General features: G+C 38.9%; 2 protein-coding genes across 4 annotated transcripts in view; both read left to right on the top strand.

The window, feature by feature from the left end:
- The window catches only part of LOC121879999 (diuretic hormone receptor-like), an 80,561-nt gene extending 79,531 nt beyond the window's left edge, over positions 1-1,030 (top strand). For all 3 annotated transcript variants that reach the window (XM_042386917.1, XM_042386906.1, XM_042386898.1), the window contains 2 exons: positions 465-526; positions 713-1,030. In XM_042386917.1, coding sequence (XP_042242851.1) covers positions 465-526; positions 713-925 — 275 coding nt within the window. In that variant the 3' untranslated portion in view covers positions 926-1,030. The remainder of the gene's footprint in view (positions 1-464; positions 527-712) is intronic.
- Positions 1,031-3,475: 2,445 nt separating this feature from the next.
- Positions 3,476-15,950, top strand: LOC121879994. The gene is made up of 2 exons (XM_042386885.1): positions 3,476-3,543; positions 14,100-15,950. Exons 1-2 carry the CDS (start codon positions 3,500-3,502, stop codon positions 14,368-14,370), a joined length of 315 nt encoding a protein of 104 aa, XP_042242819.1. The 5' UTR covers positions 3,476-3,499; the 3' UTR covers positions 14,371-15,950.
- The last annotated feature ends 66 nt before the right edge of the window (positions 15,951-16,016 follow it).

Raw genomic sequence — 16,016 nt, 5'->3', positions numbered from 1 at the left:
CACACACTTGTAGAGGAAATACTCCCTCCCTGCAAAATACCCCCCCTTCATAATTAAAATACCATTGGTTTCGATTATCCAAAGTGAGACAGTGAACGCCGGGTTATAACTCTTAATGACGCGTAAGCAGGAGGCGGAGCGGTTAGATGTAGCTGTACTGTACTGGACCAAGCAACACAAGGGGTGGGAGGAACAAGACCCCCAGCATAAATATGTCACTTATTACATAATTTTTCATTGTATCGTTTTAGAGACAATTTTGTTTTTGTTATTCTAATCTATACTGTATAATACCATGATAGATTGTTGATTTATTTTATATTTACAGCTGCATGCACAAATGTTTCCAGCCGATAATTAAATCTTTTCACACTTGTTTAAATCGAGTTTAATATAAGTGTTTATTTCTTGCTTAACACCTGTTTGACTCATACCTAATACAGATGTGTATTTCCTTCTTGCAGGTGTTCCAGTTCCTATAATCATCAGTTGGGTTATCCTTAAATCACAACTTGCCACAACCCATGTGAGTATAATAGTGAGAAACGAACGAAGACTAAAGAAAAGAGATAAATAGTGATAAAGGGAGTGAAAGATGGTTGAAGGAAGGAGAGATTGTTGATAGATAGATAGATAGATAGATAGATACTCATCTCTACCTTTCTCTCTCTCACTTCTCTCTCACTTTCTCTCATCTCTCCCTCTCTTACAGCCTGCGGGTATGGAAGGACATGAATTAGAGGGACTGGTAAGGAACTGTCCCCTGATGCCCGACAGTACTGTAGACTGGATACAGAAAATACCCGTCCTCTTTCTACTGTCCACCAACCTCATATTCCTCACACGTATAATGTGGGTAAGTACCTCTATTATATCTCCCAAGTACTTTCTTTACGTTACGTTTTGTTCTACTTTCTCTAGGTAATTAATTTAAGTCCGCCTGCTACACCTCACCTCTTAAGTACTTTTTTATGTTGTCGGAATCTAAGGTTTATTTATTTATTTATTTATTTTTTATAAATTTGTTATTTTGGGGGAAGTGTATTGTTGTCTTGTATATAATATCATTGTTGGTTTTTAAGTGGTTTAATATTACGGTTTATAAGTATCTATAGTTAATGGTTTTTAATTATCAACGTAGGAACTACTTAAAATATTTAACCCCTTTACTGTCTTGGTTTATATTATACACACACTATTATTTTCACGTTCAGAAATACCTACTTATCTGGCTTTTAAGTAATTACATGTATTTTTTTATATTTCCCTACTTAAATACTTTATATGTATTTATCCTTGTGTTAATAAGTGCCACTTTACAAAGATTATACACATACACTTTTTTTCGTCTTGTAAGTGTTTATATTCTGGTCTTGAAAGTTTATAAGTGTTTGGCATTTAGAACTATGTTTTTTTAAGTACCCAGTTTGGTATCTCTTCATTCTCTATGTAAGTTTATAAGTAACAAATAGTGGCTACTTTATATACAACCGGTGTATCCTGAAGAAGTGCTTAAGGGCAGCTAATTGTAAATGATGTGACCTAAAAGTGCACTTGGGAGCAGGTAGCGTCATTACTGCCTCTAATTGGTGCCATAGGATGGAGTTAGAGCTGATTATAGAGGCATCCTAATTAACTGCCCACCAATGGCTTAATTATAGGTCATTCACCTGGCCACTCTTGAGAAATTCACGTGGACAGTAGTTAAGGGGTTCACCTGGACAGTAGTTAGAGGTTCACCTGGACAGTATTTAAGGGTTCACCTGGACAGTATTTAGAGATTCACCTGGACAGTAGTTAGAGGTTCACCTGGACAATAGTTAGAGGTTCACCTGGACAATAGTTAGAGGTTCACCTGGACAGTAGTTAGAGGTTCACCTGGACAGTATTTAAGGGTTCACCTGGACAGTATTTAAGGGTTCACCTGGACAGTAGCTTATTTCACCTGAGGATAAAGATACCTAACGTAACCTAACATAACATAACATAACATAACGTAACATAACGTAACATAACATAACATAACATAACATTGAAAAAAAAACTTTGTCACCTTGTCACCCTTGAGGAATTTTCATTAATTTTAGAGTGAAATTTAACATAGCAACCAGATAACTACTTTGGACCAATTTAAACCAATATAGTCACTCAATATCTCTGCCATTATAACATATCATAGTCTTTATACACAATATGGCGGGGAATCATATTGTGTATTCATTCCCCGGAAAAACTCTCTTGATGACACCATAGGAAAGGAAGCGTCATCTCTTAGTCGTCTTTCTTCCACTGTCATTCTCTTCTCTCTCTCTTAAGTCAGTTGACACTATTTCCTCTTCTCTTGTTGTTTTATTGGCTTATTCATTCTGGCTCTCTCTCTCTCTCTCTCTCTCTCTCTCTCTCTCTCTCTCTCTCTCTTTAATCAGCTTTTCTCTCTCTTCCATATATCTCTCACACACCTCTTTCTCTCTCTCTCTCTCTTTCATTCTTGGCTCCCCTCCATTTTCCAGACCTCTCTCTCTCTCTCTCTCTGGCGTCTCTCCATTTGTCCTGTCATTGTCTCTTTCCTCCATCTCTTCCCGTGAGCTGAGAGAAGTTAATTCCCGTCTTATATCCAAGATTCAAGCATTCCTGGGAACGGAGAGAGACGGTGTGTTATTATTATTATTATTATTATTATTATTATTATTATTATTATTATATTATTATTATTATTATTATTATTATTATTATTATTATTATTATTATTATTATTATTATTATTATTATTATTATTACTCTTCTAGTTGTCTGTCTGGAACCTAATTTATACGAAAACTGTAGTGGTGTTTATTATTGTTCCTTGCCCCCCCAACCCCCATCTCTCTCTCTCTCTCTCTCTCTCTCTCTCTCTCTCTCTCTCTCTCTCTCTCTCTCTCCATCTCCTCGTCACCAGGTGCACTACACTAATCATCTCTCATCACCAGGTACTCATCACCCATTACGATCAGCCAATACGGTAGAGACACAGGTACAGAAAGGCGACGAAGGCCCTGTTGGTACTGATTCCTCTGCTGGGGTTAACATACATGCTGCTAGCTCTGCCGCAGGAGCTGGGCACGTGAGCCATCCTACTCTCCCCAGGTATGTGAACGACTCCTTTGGGCTTTATAGAACGTGGCTTTATAGAACGTGGCTTTATAGAACGTGGCTTTAGAACGTGGCTTTATTGGCTTTATAGAACGTGGCTTTATAGAACGTGGCTTTTTATAGAACGTGGCTTTATAGAACGTGGCTTGAACATGACTTGATTCTATACAGACATAATGTACGACGGTTTAGATACACAGCACAACAACTCTCTTGGTGGTAGCTCCTAAATCTCCTCTACTGTGCCTCCCTACAGGATTCTGGGTGGCGCTGTTCTCTGCTTCCTCAACAGCGAGGTGCAGAACAGCATCCGTCATCATATAGAGCGGTGGAAGACAGCGGATTGGCCCCAGACACGCCTCTGTCAGACATGGACAGAGATGGTTCTCCTCGACCTAAAACTGATTGTTCCAGGTAAAGTGTGCGTGCATGCGTGTGTGTGTGTGTGTGTGTGTGGTGTGTGTGTGTGTGTGTGTGTGTGTGTGTGTGTGTGTGTGTGTGTGTGTGTGTGTGTGTGTGCGTGTGTGTGTTTGTATGTGATCAACACCAGTGTGAATTTTTTAGTTCCACCAAGGCAGTTTATGGCCCAACTACTCCTGGCGCGGCCCTCCTCTGCTCATACGACCGGAACTCCCTAATTAAAGACCAAGAGGGCATTCTTCAGTGCTGGAAGGAGCACAGCCATTCCTTGCTCAACTGAAACACCAACACGGATGTCCTGACTACTCAATACGTCCCTCGGCGCTCGGAATTGTCCCACTTCGACTACCCTCCATCCTGTGATGAGATAGTTACTGCTATCTGGTTAGACGAAAAATAACAAAGCCATTAGACCTGGTGGAATGCCACCAAGGGTATGAAAAAGCAGGAGGACCTCTGCCTACCAGCTGTCTCCACTCTCTTCTTAAAGACGCCTCCTCTACCGTTAATATTTATAAGAACAAGGGAGAACGGTCAAACTGTGGCAACTACCGTGGGATCTCACAGCTGTCTGTAGCTGGCAAGATAATTGCCCGAGTCCTCCGAAACAGACTTCATCCTGAGGCGGAAAATTCCTCCCATATTCTCAGTGTGTTTCAAGTCCGTCTCACAGCACTACTGACATATTTTTTTCTGCCTGCCAGATACAGGAGACGTGCAGAAAACAGCGTCGTGACCTGTACATGGCCTTCATTAACCTTACTAAGGCCTTCGACTCGGTTAACAGGGAATCCCACAGTCATTTTGGCTGCCCACCATTATTCATCAGTATTGTGTTGCAAATCCACGATAGTATGAAGGGTGTCCTGCATAATAATAATAATAATAATAATAAAAATAATAATAATAATAATAATAATAATAATAATAATAATAATAATAATAATAATTCGTGGTTCATTAACAGATACAGCAGCCATAAGCTGAAAATATACAAATGACGTAAATCCTACATACAAGGGGTAGGGCTATTTTGCATGAAATTTCAGCACAGTTACAGTGTAAAAGTGAGACTGGTGAGGAGTGAACACAGAAGTTATCAACGAGTTCTTGGGAATTTATACAATGGTTGCAATAAATCTGTTCTTATAGTGAATTAGTACGTTGCGTGAGCTGTATGCAGTTGTGATGTCGCACAGTAATTCGCGGATCTCAGGTGATAGCAGGAGACGGTGGCGAGGATGGTGTATTGAGCGCCTCTTGATATGTGGTGCAGGAAAAGGAAAGATTAGTGTTGCACGACCTCTTCTGTGCTATGATGGGGCTGAATGTAACGGAGGGAGATGGAACATGATCACAGAAGAAGTGATGTTATGTGCATAACCATGATGGTCTTCGTATGGTAGACGGTGACAATGGTGTTGGGCCAATGTTACAGACCGTCTAGTATATTCTTGAGAGCGCTGTATCGGGAGCTGAGTTGTTCATATTGATACCAAAGGTCGACATATTACCAGCTAGCTAGAATATCTTCAGGGCATTGTTGATGAGGATGTAGAGTGGTCCCATCCTAGTGTCTTAAGGGTAGTGGCTATACCGCGAGTGAATGACTGAAAAATGGAGACAGCACCTCCGAAGCGTATAGCCTGGCGTCGAGCACTAAGGAAGCCTGTTAGCCACGGTACGAGATTTCTCCGGAACCCACGGTGAAGTATATAGGCTTTGTTAATAATTTTGTTGTGATTAACTAAACCAGATGCTTTGGTAAAGATCTATGAAGGCGACGGTCACAAAGGTCTTATAATTTCCTAGATTTCGAATTATTAAACCAAGAAAACTGGAAACCGTGGATGGCGGAGGAAGTTTTTTATGATGAATTACCGAGGATCTATGGCGGCTGCGTGTTGTCATGAGCCCAGTCAAGTACAAAATCCTCACATGTAAAGCTGGGTTTTGGGGTAATGGAGCGTCACTTGTTTAAGAAATGTGGGCGTGTTGACTTGGGCACTGGTGACACGTATGAAACCTTCCAGTCAGCTGGGCTTCTACCTTGACTGACAGAGGCCTTGATATTGTAGTAGAGGGGTTTGGGGTGTGTAAGGTGCAGGTGTGTGAGGTGCAGGTGTGTGAGGTGCAGGTGTGTGAGGTGCAGGTGTGTGAGGTACAGGTGTGTGAGGTACAGGTGTGTGAGGTGCAGGTGTGTGAGGTACAGGTGTGTGAGGTACAGGTGTGTGAGGTGAAGGTGTGTGAGGTGCAGGTGTGTGAGGTGCAGGTGTGTGAGGTGCAGGTGTGTGAGGTGCAGGTGTGTGAGGTGCAGGTGTGTGAGGTGCAGGTGTGCGAGGTGAAGGTGTGTGAGGTACAGGTGTGTGAGGTGCAGTTGTGTAACAATCTTTGGAAAAAAATATTGGCGAGTATAAAATTCATAATACAGTTTTAATGGGAGATATTTCATTATTTCCAAGAGTTTATATTAAATTTTCGGGGGAAATTTTTTTTTTTTTTGTGTAGTGTACATATTAAACTATGACTCTGGTGCTTTTATCAGTAAAGAGAGATAGATGGATAGATAATAGATAGATAGATAGATGATAGATAAATAGATGGTAAATAGATAGATGGATAGATAGATGGATAGAGTTGGTAAATAAAAGATTTCAATTACTGCCCCTCTGTGTGTGTGTGTGTGTGTGTGTGTGTGTGTGTGTGTGTGTGTGTAAGTATTTTGCTAATGTGTTTTTTTTTGTGTAAATATATGTTTCTGTTATGTTTTTGTCGTGTATGTGTATTAAATTGGTTGTATGGGTGTGTGTGAGTGTATGTCTGTTAATTCTATTTTTCGTATGTGCATGTCTGTTTTCATTAACTGTATTTCTGTGTGTGTAAGTATTTTAATTCGTAAATCGGCATGTGTATTTAAATCAGTGTTTGTTTGTGTTTCAATCTGTTTTTATCTGTTTTATTTCATTTATTCAATTTATTTTATCATATTTTCTGTTTATTTACTTCTTCATCAATCTGTTTATTTATCTTTTTGGGGCGGTTATTATTTATCAGTTTATTTATCCACGAGTTTATTCATTTGATAATATATTCACCTACATAATATTCATTCTATCTACGTAATTACTCAATATTTTGATTCTCTTTTTTTTTCACCACTACTATGTCAGCCATGTTAATATATTCTAACAATAACAATGATAATAATACATTTCTCAGTACACTGTATATTCAAAAACCTGTATAAAACACCTATAAAACATGTTCTCTGGATCCATTTCGTTGTACAAAAATAAGAGTTAATTTGCAGAATATAATAAGCATACAACCTAGAACAGGACTTTTATTTTACTGTATCTTAGATTATTAATTGTGTATTGTTATTATTATTAGTAGTAGTAGTAGTATTACTTTATGCACGCGCGGTCTTCTCTCCCCAAAACTTCTCCTTTCCACCCTACCCCTCCTAACTCCCCCTCCACCCTACCTCTCCTAACTCCCCCTCCACAACCTCCCCCTCCACATTAACCCCCGCCCCCCCACCCACTCCCAAATAATAGGACGGTCTATTGAGATCTACGTCGCCATTAAGAGAGAGAAAGACCATGAATGAGCAAGACACTTTAGCAGGATGGTTGAGGTGGGTCGTGTGCTAGGACTCATTCACCCTCACTCTACCAGCAAGTTGAAAATGTTCATTGATAAGGTCAAGCAAAACAAAAATCTGTGGAAACATATTGCACCAATCTGTGAACTGTTACTAAAAAAAAATCCGTGAAACATATTCCGAAACCGCGAGTAATGTTGCAAGAATATGTGTAGAATGTTGCAAAATGTTTAGTACCATATTGCAAAAAAAATCATATGTGCAATATTTCGAAAAGTTTGGTGTAGGATACTTTAAAAAAGTATTACTTAGGAGACATAACCACTTATAAAATATTAACTAAAGTACTGTATATGGTAGATCTACTTTAATACATTTATACATTAGGACTACTGTACTTAGCTATGTTTTAGAATACACTAGGCCCAGTTATTTATACATTAGGATTCAGTAAACCCAGTTAGCTATCGTTATAATACGTTAGGCACAGTTACAGTAGCTATGTTCCAGAATACAATAGCCACAGTAGCTATGCCCCAGAATACAATAGCCACAGTAGCTATGCCCCAGAATACAATAGCTTATGTTCTACCTCCCTGTGTGGTAGGGATGAGCGCTCACTGATCCACAAATATGACTGAAACAATACCAACGAAGACTGGAATATCCAAGTATTCTTTGAGATAGTCCTTAGATCTGTGACACTCGTTGAGAAGATTGTAAAATCGATATGAACCAAACACACAGGTTGGTGAGGCTGAGGGGGGTGGGGGGTGGGGACTCGTGGAGCCATTTGGATGCGCAAAACATCTTTGGTTAGGTTAGGTTAGGTTAGTTTTTTTATTTGTGTGGAGGTAAGGAAAGCTATGTTTGAGACACAACATAATAATCTGATTTTCAAAGGATCGAAGATTAACTTGCAAACCTTTTTTTTTACTCTATATGTTGAGGTGTGTAAATTATCTCTCTTCGACACATGGGTAGATTCTCAAAAGGTCTTAGGCTAAATCCTTCGTCATAAATGAAGATGAAAAAACTAGTTAACTATTTCACGACATAAAGATGGAAGTTGAAAGATTCTTATGTTAGAGTTTCCTTCTAATTGGAGCAGTGAGAAGGAAGTTGGCAACGACTGCCTATAGACAGGAGTAAGAGTAACTCTCTCTCTCTCTCTCTCTCTCTCTCTCTCTCTCTCTCTGTTATTTAACAACTGCCGAAAGTGTTGTAAAAGAGTTGTATTGATTGTATGGAATAGGTTGTTGTTGCCTGGTGGTATTTTTATATTGTATGTGTGTTTGTATGTTTGTGTAGTCGTGTATTCGTGTGTTCGTATGCTTATGTCTTTGTGAAATCATGTGAATGTTTTTATATCCACATATTTCTTTGTGTATTCGTATAATCGGGTGTGTGTGTGTGTGTCTTTATTTATATATTCATATATCAGTATTTGAATATGTAAATTTCTAAGACCAAATATATAAATCTTTAAATGTAAGCACACACACACACACACACACACACACACACACAGGTGTTCAGGGGTCCAGGAGGTCAGGGTCTCGGCAGTTGAGGGGTTCAGGGGTTCAGGAGTTCAGCCGCACCTCCACCACCTATCCAGGTTAACGGTACAGTACTACCCTCTCTAATGTTAACCTCTTCTAGTACCTGTCCACCACCGAGGACATGGATGAAGAGATTCAACATCGGATGTGGTCTGCGTCTGAAGCTTTTGGCAGACTCCATACCCGTGTCTCAGCTGTTGGGAGCTGAAATATTATCTACAAAGTTACACGTATATCGAACAGTGGTCCTCCCCACCCTGCTGTATGGCAGCGAGACATGGGTCACATACAGGAGGCACCTCAAGGCACTGGAGATCTTACCTCAGTGTAGTCTACGTTCCATCCTCCGAGTTCGCTAGGAAGACAAGAGAACAAATGCCAGTATTCTCGCTAACACCAACTGTAGGAGCATCGAGGCTACCATTATCCATGAACAACTATGCTGGACTGGCCATGTTACCCGCATGGATGACCCATAGACTGCCAAAGCAGTTACTTTACAGTCACCTAACGACTAGTAAACATAACGCTGGCGGACAACTGAAAGGTATAAAGACAGTCTTAAGACAAACCTGAAAAAGTGCCACATCGGCCCCCTCACCTGGGAGACGATCACTCCACACTGTAACACTTGGAGGAGCATCACACGAGAAGGTGTCAATACTTTAGACTTAGCCCAACTGCATACCGAGGTAGACAAGCGACAGCGCCGGAAAGACGCTGCCGCCGACCCTCCCGCACTAAATGTAGCCCTCCACGCCTGCAACATGTGTGGACGGCGCTGCCGGTTCCGTATCGGCTTCTCGAGTCACCTTAAAGCTCATCAACGAAAGTGACATCATCAATATCTCCTATCATTGCGTGTGTGCGCGCGTGTGAGAGTTTGTGTGTTTGTGAGAGTTTGTGCGTTTGTGTGTGTGTGCGTGCGTGTGTGTGTGTGCGCGCGCGCGCGTGTGTGTGTTTGTGTGCGTGTGTTATACTAAAGCATGAGTGATTGTTTCTGAATTTTTCTTCTTAACAATTGACAATTTTAACTTGCTCTTTATACAAGGACGATCATAGAGATAATAATAATACAGAGAAGAGAGAGAAGGACGGCAAGAGACACAGATAGAGGGGGGGGAGGCGCTCTCGTGATAGAGCTAAGCGGCAGCCCGACAGATACACATCGGTATGATTATTATACATTTTAGTTTTTATTTACTGGTTTACAGGACACATCTATCCCTCGTGAGGTAAACAACACCTGTGTTACCTGTGTATCATCAGACATTGTTATCTGTTTTGGGGGGGTTGCCGTGGCTGAGTGGATACAAAGTTCGCCTCTTGTCCTATTGTCACTGATTCGATCCCAAAACACCATTAGTCCTCCCAGTTGTAGATAGATAACTTAACTTTACAATTGGGGAAGTGGAAACTGCTGCTTGTGTAGTGAACATTTATTATTTTGTGTATTTGTGTACCTGGCGAATATAATTAATACATATAAATTAAAGTAAGAAGGTAAATTACTTTTTTTTACATTTGGCGAAACAAAAATTCATAGAAGGAAAATATAGATTGCAATAAAAACGATATTAAAATAAATGTTTCCAATGTTTTAAAGATGATTAAATCTGTTTCGTAATGGCCAAGCTTCTCTCTCTTTTAACTTTGTATTCGTTTAAATTCACAAAAATATTGTTTTTAAAATTATTTTATTTTTGTTTTTTTACAAACCCTCGTGAACAGGGGTAAGTAGGGTGTCCGTACCTGTGCATGATAGTGGGTGCATGTGTCCGTATTTTCCGTCCGTAGCAGATACGATAGTGAGTGCATGTGTACGTATCTCCCGTCCTTAGAGTGCATGTGTCCGTATATTCTGTCCGTAACGTGCTGGACTGTGAGTGATAAGAGTCCGTCTCATCCGTCAGTAGCGACCACGATTGAGTACGTGTCCGTCTATTTGTAGTGTGCATGATAACGAGTTCGTGTCTCCGTCCGTAACATATGTCCGTATGTTCGTCCGTAACTTATGTCCGTATGTTCGTTCGTAACGTCCATAGTTTCTCTATTTCCTGGGTTTACAGCTGACTTCATCTTTAAATAAAAATATTTTTCTTTGAAAATAAACTATGAATATTTTTCGACCCAACATCATCAACAATAACAATATCATCAATAACAATAATAATAACCACAGTATCAATAACAATAACCACAGTATCAACAACAATAATAATAATAACAGTATCAACAATAACAACAACAATATCAACAATAACAATATCATCAATAACAATAATAATAACCACAGTATCAATAACAATAACCACAGTATCAACAACAATAATAATAATAACAGTATCAACAATAACAACAACAATATCAACAATAACAAAAGACAACAATAATAACACCATCAACCTAAACAATAACAACAAACACAAAACAACTATAACCCCCAACTTCATCGGTAACAACAACAACAACAGTATCAGGTCTCCTCAAATCCAAAACTACACCAATTAACGTCAGAATACAAAACTACAGCACCCTAATTATTATACTACAACTACAACACTACAACTATTATACTACAACACTACAATTGATCAAAACTCGTTGCTTAAATATATTTCTAGCACTTGTTAATAATGATAATACCCCTAAACCGTTATTCAAATTTTCATTATTTAAAGTCTTGTTCCTTAAAGCCATGTGTTAATTAATTTTTAGTAACATGGTGTTTGTTTCGTGTGTCCTCGTCATTCACTAAAGCACTCTTGAAAAATACCACAGGTGATGTTTGGGGTCCAGAGGAAATTTATAATAGTTCTACTTCACCAATTTATTCGTTTTCAGTCATGCGGTTACTTCTTAAACTATCAGGCTTCATTATATAGAGAGAGCACAATGTCTGTCTGTGTTTGCTATGCACGGCTATAATTTTGAAGATAGAGAGTTGAATTAGACATTCATTCCACAGATGCCCCGAAGGTGGAATGTGATGGGGGGTGCGGATTTGACAGGGGAAGGAGACGTGTTCGGGGAGGGTGGGAGATTGCCGGTAGTCCGTACAATACGATAATATTTCCCTTACTGTCAACATCCCTGCCGACCTGTCAGACGTATGTATACCCCACTCAATAATTTACAAACACCACTATGAATTAAAAGTTTCATAACATAACCCAAACACCATTAAAAACAGTTAAAAAAAAACATTAAAAACGCCAGCGCCATTTGGTTCGCTGGTTTGGTTATGTGTTGGCGTAGAAAAGCGCAAGCACCCTGGATAGATATATATTTGTTTAGTAAAATACACCAGGCAAGTTTATATTGATTCACCATGTATATATATTCAAGCACGTGTCACAAATGTAGAATTTTGGGGGGCTTATAAAATAGCCCAGAGAATATTCATAAATATTTGAAATGGATCCTATGACGCAAGGACTATTATACTGGCTATGCACGACTAATTTTAATAGTCAAACCTGTATAGGCTGTACCAAACTGAATTGATTGTAACATGAAATTCAGAACGCATATGTATTATAGAGTTGGATTGATGGATTGATATACTTATTATATAGACAGACTGATATACATATAGATGTAAAAACGAAACAGGTATATTGTTTTATAACTGTTATCGTATGTTTGGCATCCTCTCCATTTGGTTGAGACTACAATTAACACGCTGGTCGATACAATACAGTAACTCTGTATTCGTTGTTGATGGTTTTCGTTACAGGTATATGTTCAGGTACACACTCAGTTACAGGTACAAGTTCAGGTACACTGGAATGAATGACTCGAAACGTGATCCATGAGACGCTAGTCGAACCCCTTCTCATCTCGACTACTACGACTCTGCCACAGATGAAGTTCAGTTACAGGTGGATGTACAGGTAAAAATACAGGTATAATACATCGTTAAGCAGCAGTTATTTAATGAAAGAGAACAAGGGAGAGAAGTGATGATAAATACGGAAAAGGGAGATATATAGGAGGAGAAAAATATGGATCAAAAGAAATAGAAGTACAGAAGGAAGAGAGAAAGTGAAGTAGGACCAAGAAAGAGGGAAGAGGGTATAATAAGAGACAGGGAGGGGAAACCGTGTCGTAAAATTGCTACACATCAAACTGTCAATAGTAAAAAACATAAGGTCTTTCTCCCTAATCCGGGCTCTCTCTAATCCGGACTCTTGTTAATCCGGACTTTTGTTAATTCGAAATTTCGCGAATTCGAACATCTGTCAAATCTGAACTCTCGCTTAATCGGACTCTCGTTAATCAGACCTTCCCAAGTCTCGTTAATCTGGACATTATTTTATCTGTCATACGTTAAGCTGTACCCTTGCTAATCCAAACAACTCGCTGGTCCGAACTTCCATTAATCCAAAGACTTCGCTAGTCCGAATTCTTACTAATAACTCGTTTATCCGGATTTTTCCTACGCTAATAACTCTCTAATTATAACACCGGCCACTGTGAACCGGCCACTGTAAACTATCCTCTGTCCCAATTTAATACGGACAAGTGTACAGTTTATCATTAGCCTCTTGGTCGTTTGATTATGAAATATAAATGGTATATATTTACTCGTCAACAATAATATTTATAGTTGAGTCTCACCTGAACTCCATGAAATCATGATAACACGGGTAAAAACTTCTCACTGCTGTATGCATGTTCCATTCATTTCGTCATAATACAAAAAGAAATATTTGTTACTCTTTAAAAGTTTAATTATGATATTTAATTAAGATTTGATGAACGATATTTAAAGACCTTAGTGAATCTGAATATAATTAAAACTACAATTTATTCATTTCCTTGACGTTATGTAAGTTTTCTTTAATCCAAAAATAATTATGGTCGTCAAATTAGAATTCACTATGTGTGTGTGTGTGTGTGTGTGTGTGTGTGTGTGTGTGTGTAATTGCTAGTCATTGTCGTGAATTTTTTTATATTTTTTTTTATTATTTTTCCCAAACGACAATTAACTTTGGCCTTTACATAACATAAATAACACTATACCTAACAAAATATGAACGCCCTTCCCTTACATGGCAAAATATACAATAGGTACAATACTTTTAGAAAATATAACTTTTTTATATACTATTAACTATTTTCTTCATCTTGCGTACTGTGGCGTAATGTGTTCACCATCTGTGTTTTATCAGTTATATATTGATATAATATGTTCACTGTATGTTCTTCAGTAATGTCTTGAGATAAAAGTTCAATTTCTTAAACCTTGAAGTTATATCTTGGAATAAAGTCTTCTTTGTCTATGTTCTTCCATTAAAGTGTTCTCAGTTTTGTTCTTTCCCTTATGTCATGGGAGGAAGTGTTCACCACGTGAGTTGTTCTTCTCTTTGTAACAGTTATAGCCGGCGGCTGTTCGGCGGCAAGAGGGAGTCACTGTGTTCTGAAGTGACCACCATGACCACATATGTCGCCAACGGTTACAACCCCGTCAGTACCCAAACCGGTGGACCACCTCAACAACAACAATCACTACTGCAACCAGCACCACAACAACCACCAACAGCTACTGGTCAACATCTCACCTATCGCAATTCCAACGCCGGTATAGCCCCTAATAGTGGTGGGGACCCTGACGTCAAGTCCACCGTCAAAGATTCTTTATTGTAAGAGCCCACGTGAGATACAGTACTTGGCGGATGAATACACTCGGACTCTATGGGAACACTGAGTACATAGTCTCTGAGTCCTTCGCTGTAAGATGCAACTCGGCTGTAGTCAATTATCAAGATGTACAGGAAAATGAGGTAACTGTGTCTTATACCATCTTGGGCGGGATCAACCTGTCAGTTTAATGAAGAGACGCGAGATTATGAGGTTGGAGGTCGTTGCAGCAAGGTCAGTGAGTCGAGCTGTAATATTGGAGACGGGACAATACAGTAAGTCTCGCTGAGTTTGCTGCAGGATGAGAAAAATATTGGTACAGCGGTGAAAATATTATTAAGTGAGAGATATTTTGTTGGAATACAGAAGAAAAGTTAACACAATCTGAAAGGTATTAATTTTAATCCGGGAAGATACAAGTAAAGAATTATGTAATGTTGAAAAAAAAATTAATTTTACGTGAAAGTACAAAACAGAATGAATATAGACCATGATGATGAAAGAACCTTCTATGAGAACAAACTCAAAGACTACCACTGAATGAAGGTTACATGATGATACAGTCAATATATTACACGATATGAAATAAAAGTTGAAGTAACAGTGTGTTTTACGACTATCGGTGAGACTGGTGACTGTGCCAATGGACTGTACTTACAACTGTATTTTATCAAGTGTTGGTTTTACTGATTAGCTCTTATCATCAAAGATACAATAGTGAATAATACAGATATATTTTATACAACTCATTTATTAATGTGCTCAAACACAACCTTATAAACTGCTACTATAAAAAGCCTGGAATCTCAAGTATATCGGTGGGATAATAAGGCAAAAATTATAAAGAAATAAACAAAATTAATACCCGATTACGTTTGAAGGTAATGAAGGAAGGGTTTGTGTTGTGTAGTGAAAGCTTCTGTGAACTCTGCATCGAACCATAACGCACTGAACGATATTGAAGCAGGGAGCCACACACACACACACACACACACACACATACATTCCTGGACCATTCAATTCTTCTTCCTCACATGCAACGTCTAACATTTAAACATCTACGACGAAGAATCATAACAATAATGAAAGCGAGATAGAAAATGTATAACCAAACAAGGAGAAAGTTGTAGATAATAAACCTGACGTAAGTTGTGGATTATAACTCTCAATGTGACACAGTTTTACTTAAGACAGTCTCTTAATAAGTGTTGTTGTTGTAGGAATGTTAAAGATGTTATTGAAGCACAGAAATACCTGCTGATAAAATAACTCTCGGTAGCACTTAATTAAACAAAGGTTATTAACTTAGAGCAACACGGGAGAAAGAGAGGGCGGTGAATTTAAACATAGTGTATCATCTTGAAGAAACATAACAAGATGGTGGCAGTAGATCGTCAGGTTGTCATTGAGAGACTGATGATGTTGTCAGTGAGAGACTTTGAGAAGTTCTTGTTACATTGCGGTCACGGAGAAGTACTGATAGTCACTGGATGAATCAGCAGTGGTGGTGTCAGTCATCAGCGGTGGTGTCAGTCATCAGCAGTGGTGTCAGTCATCAGCAGTGGTGTCAGTCATCAGTAGTGGTGTCAGTCATCAGTTGTGGTGTCAGTCATCAGTAGCGGTGTCAGTCATCAGTGGTGGTGTCAGTCATC

Source organism: Homarus americanus, unplaced genomic scaffold (genome assembly GCF_018991925.1).
Source record: "Homarus americanus isolate GMGI-L3 unplaced genomic scaffold, GMGI_Hamer_2.0 scaffold50564, whole genome shotgun sequence".
NCBI lineage: Eukaryota > Metazoa > Arthropoda > Malacostraca > Decapoda > Nephropidae > Homarus > Homarus americanus.
The sequence above is the reverse complement of the archived record's forward strand: the minus strand, read 5'-3'. Positions and strand labels throughout refer to the sequence as shown.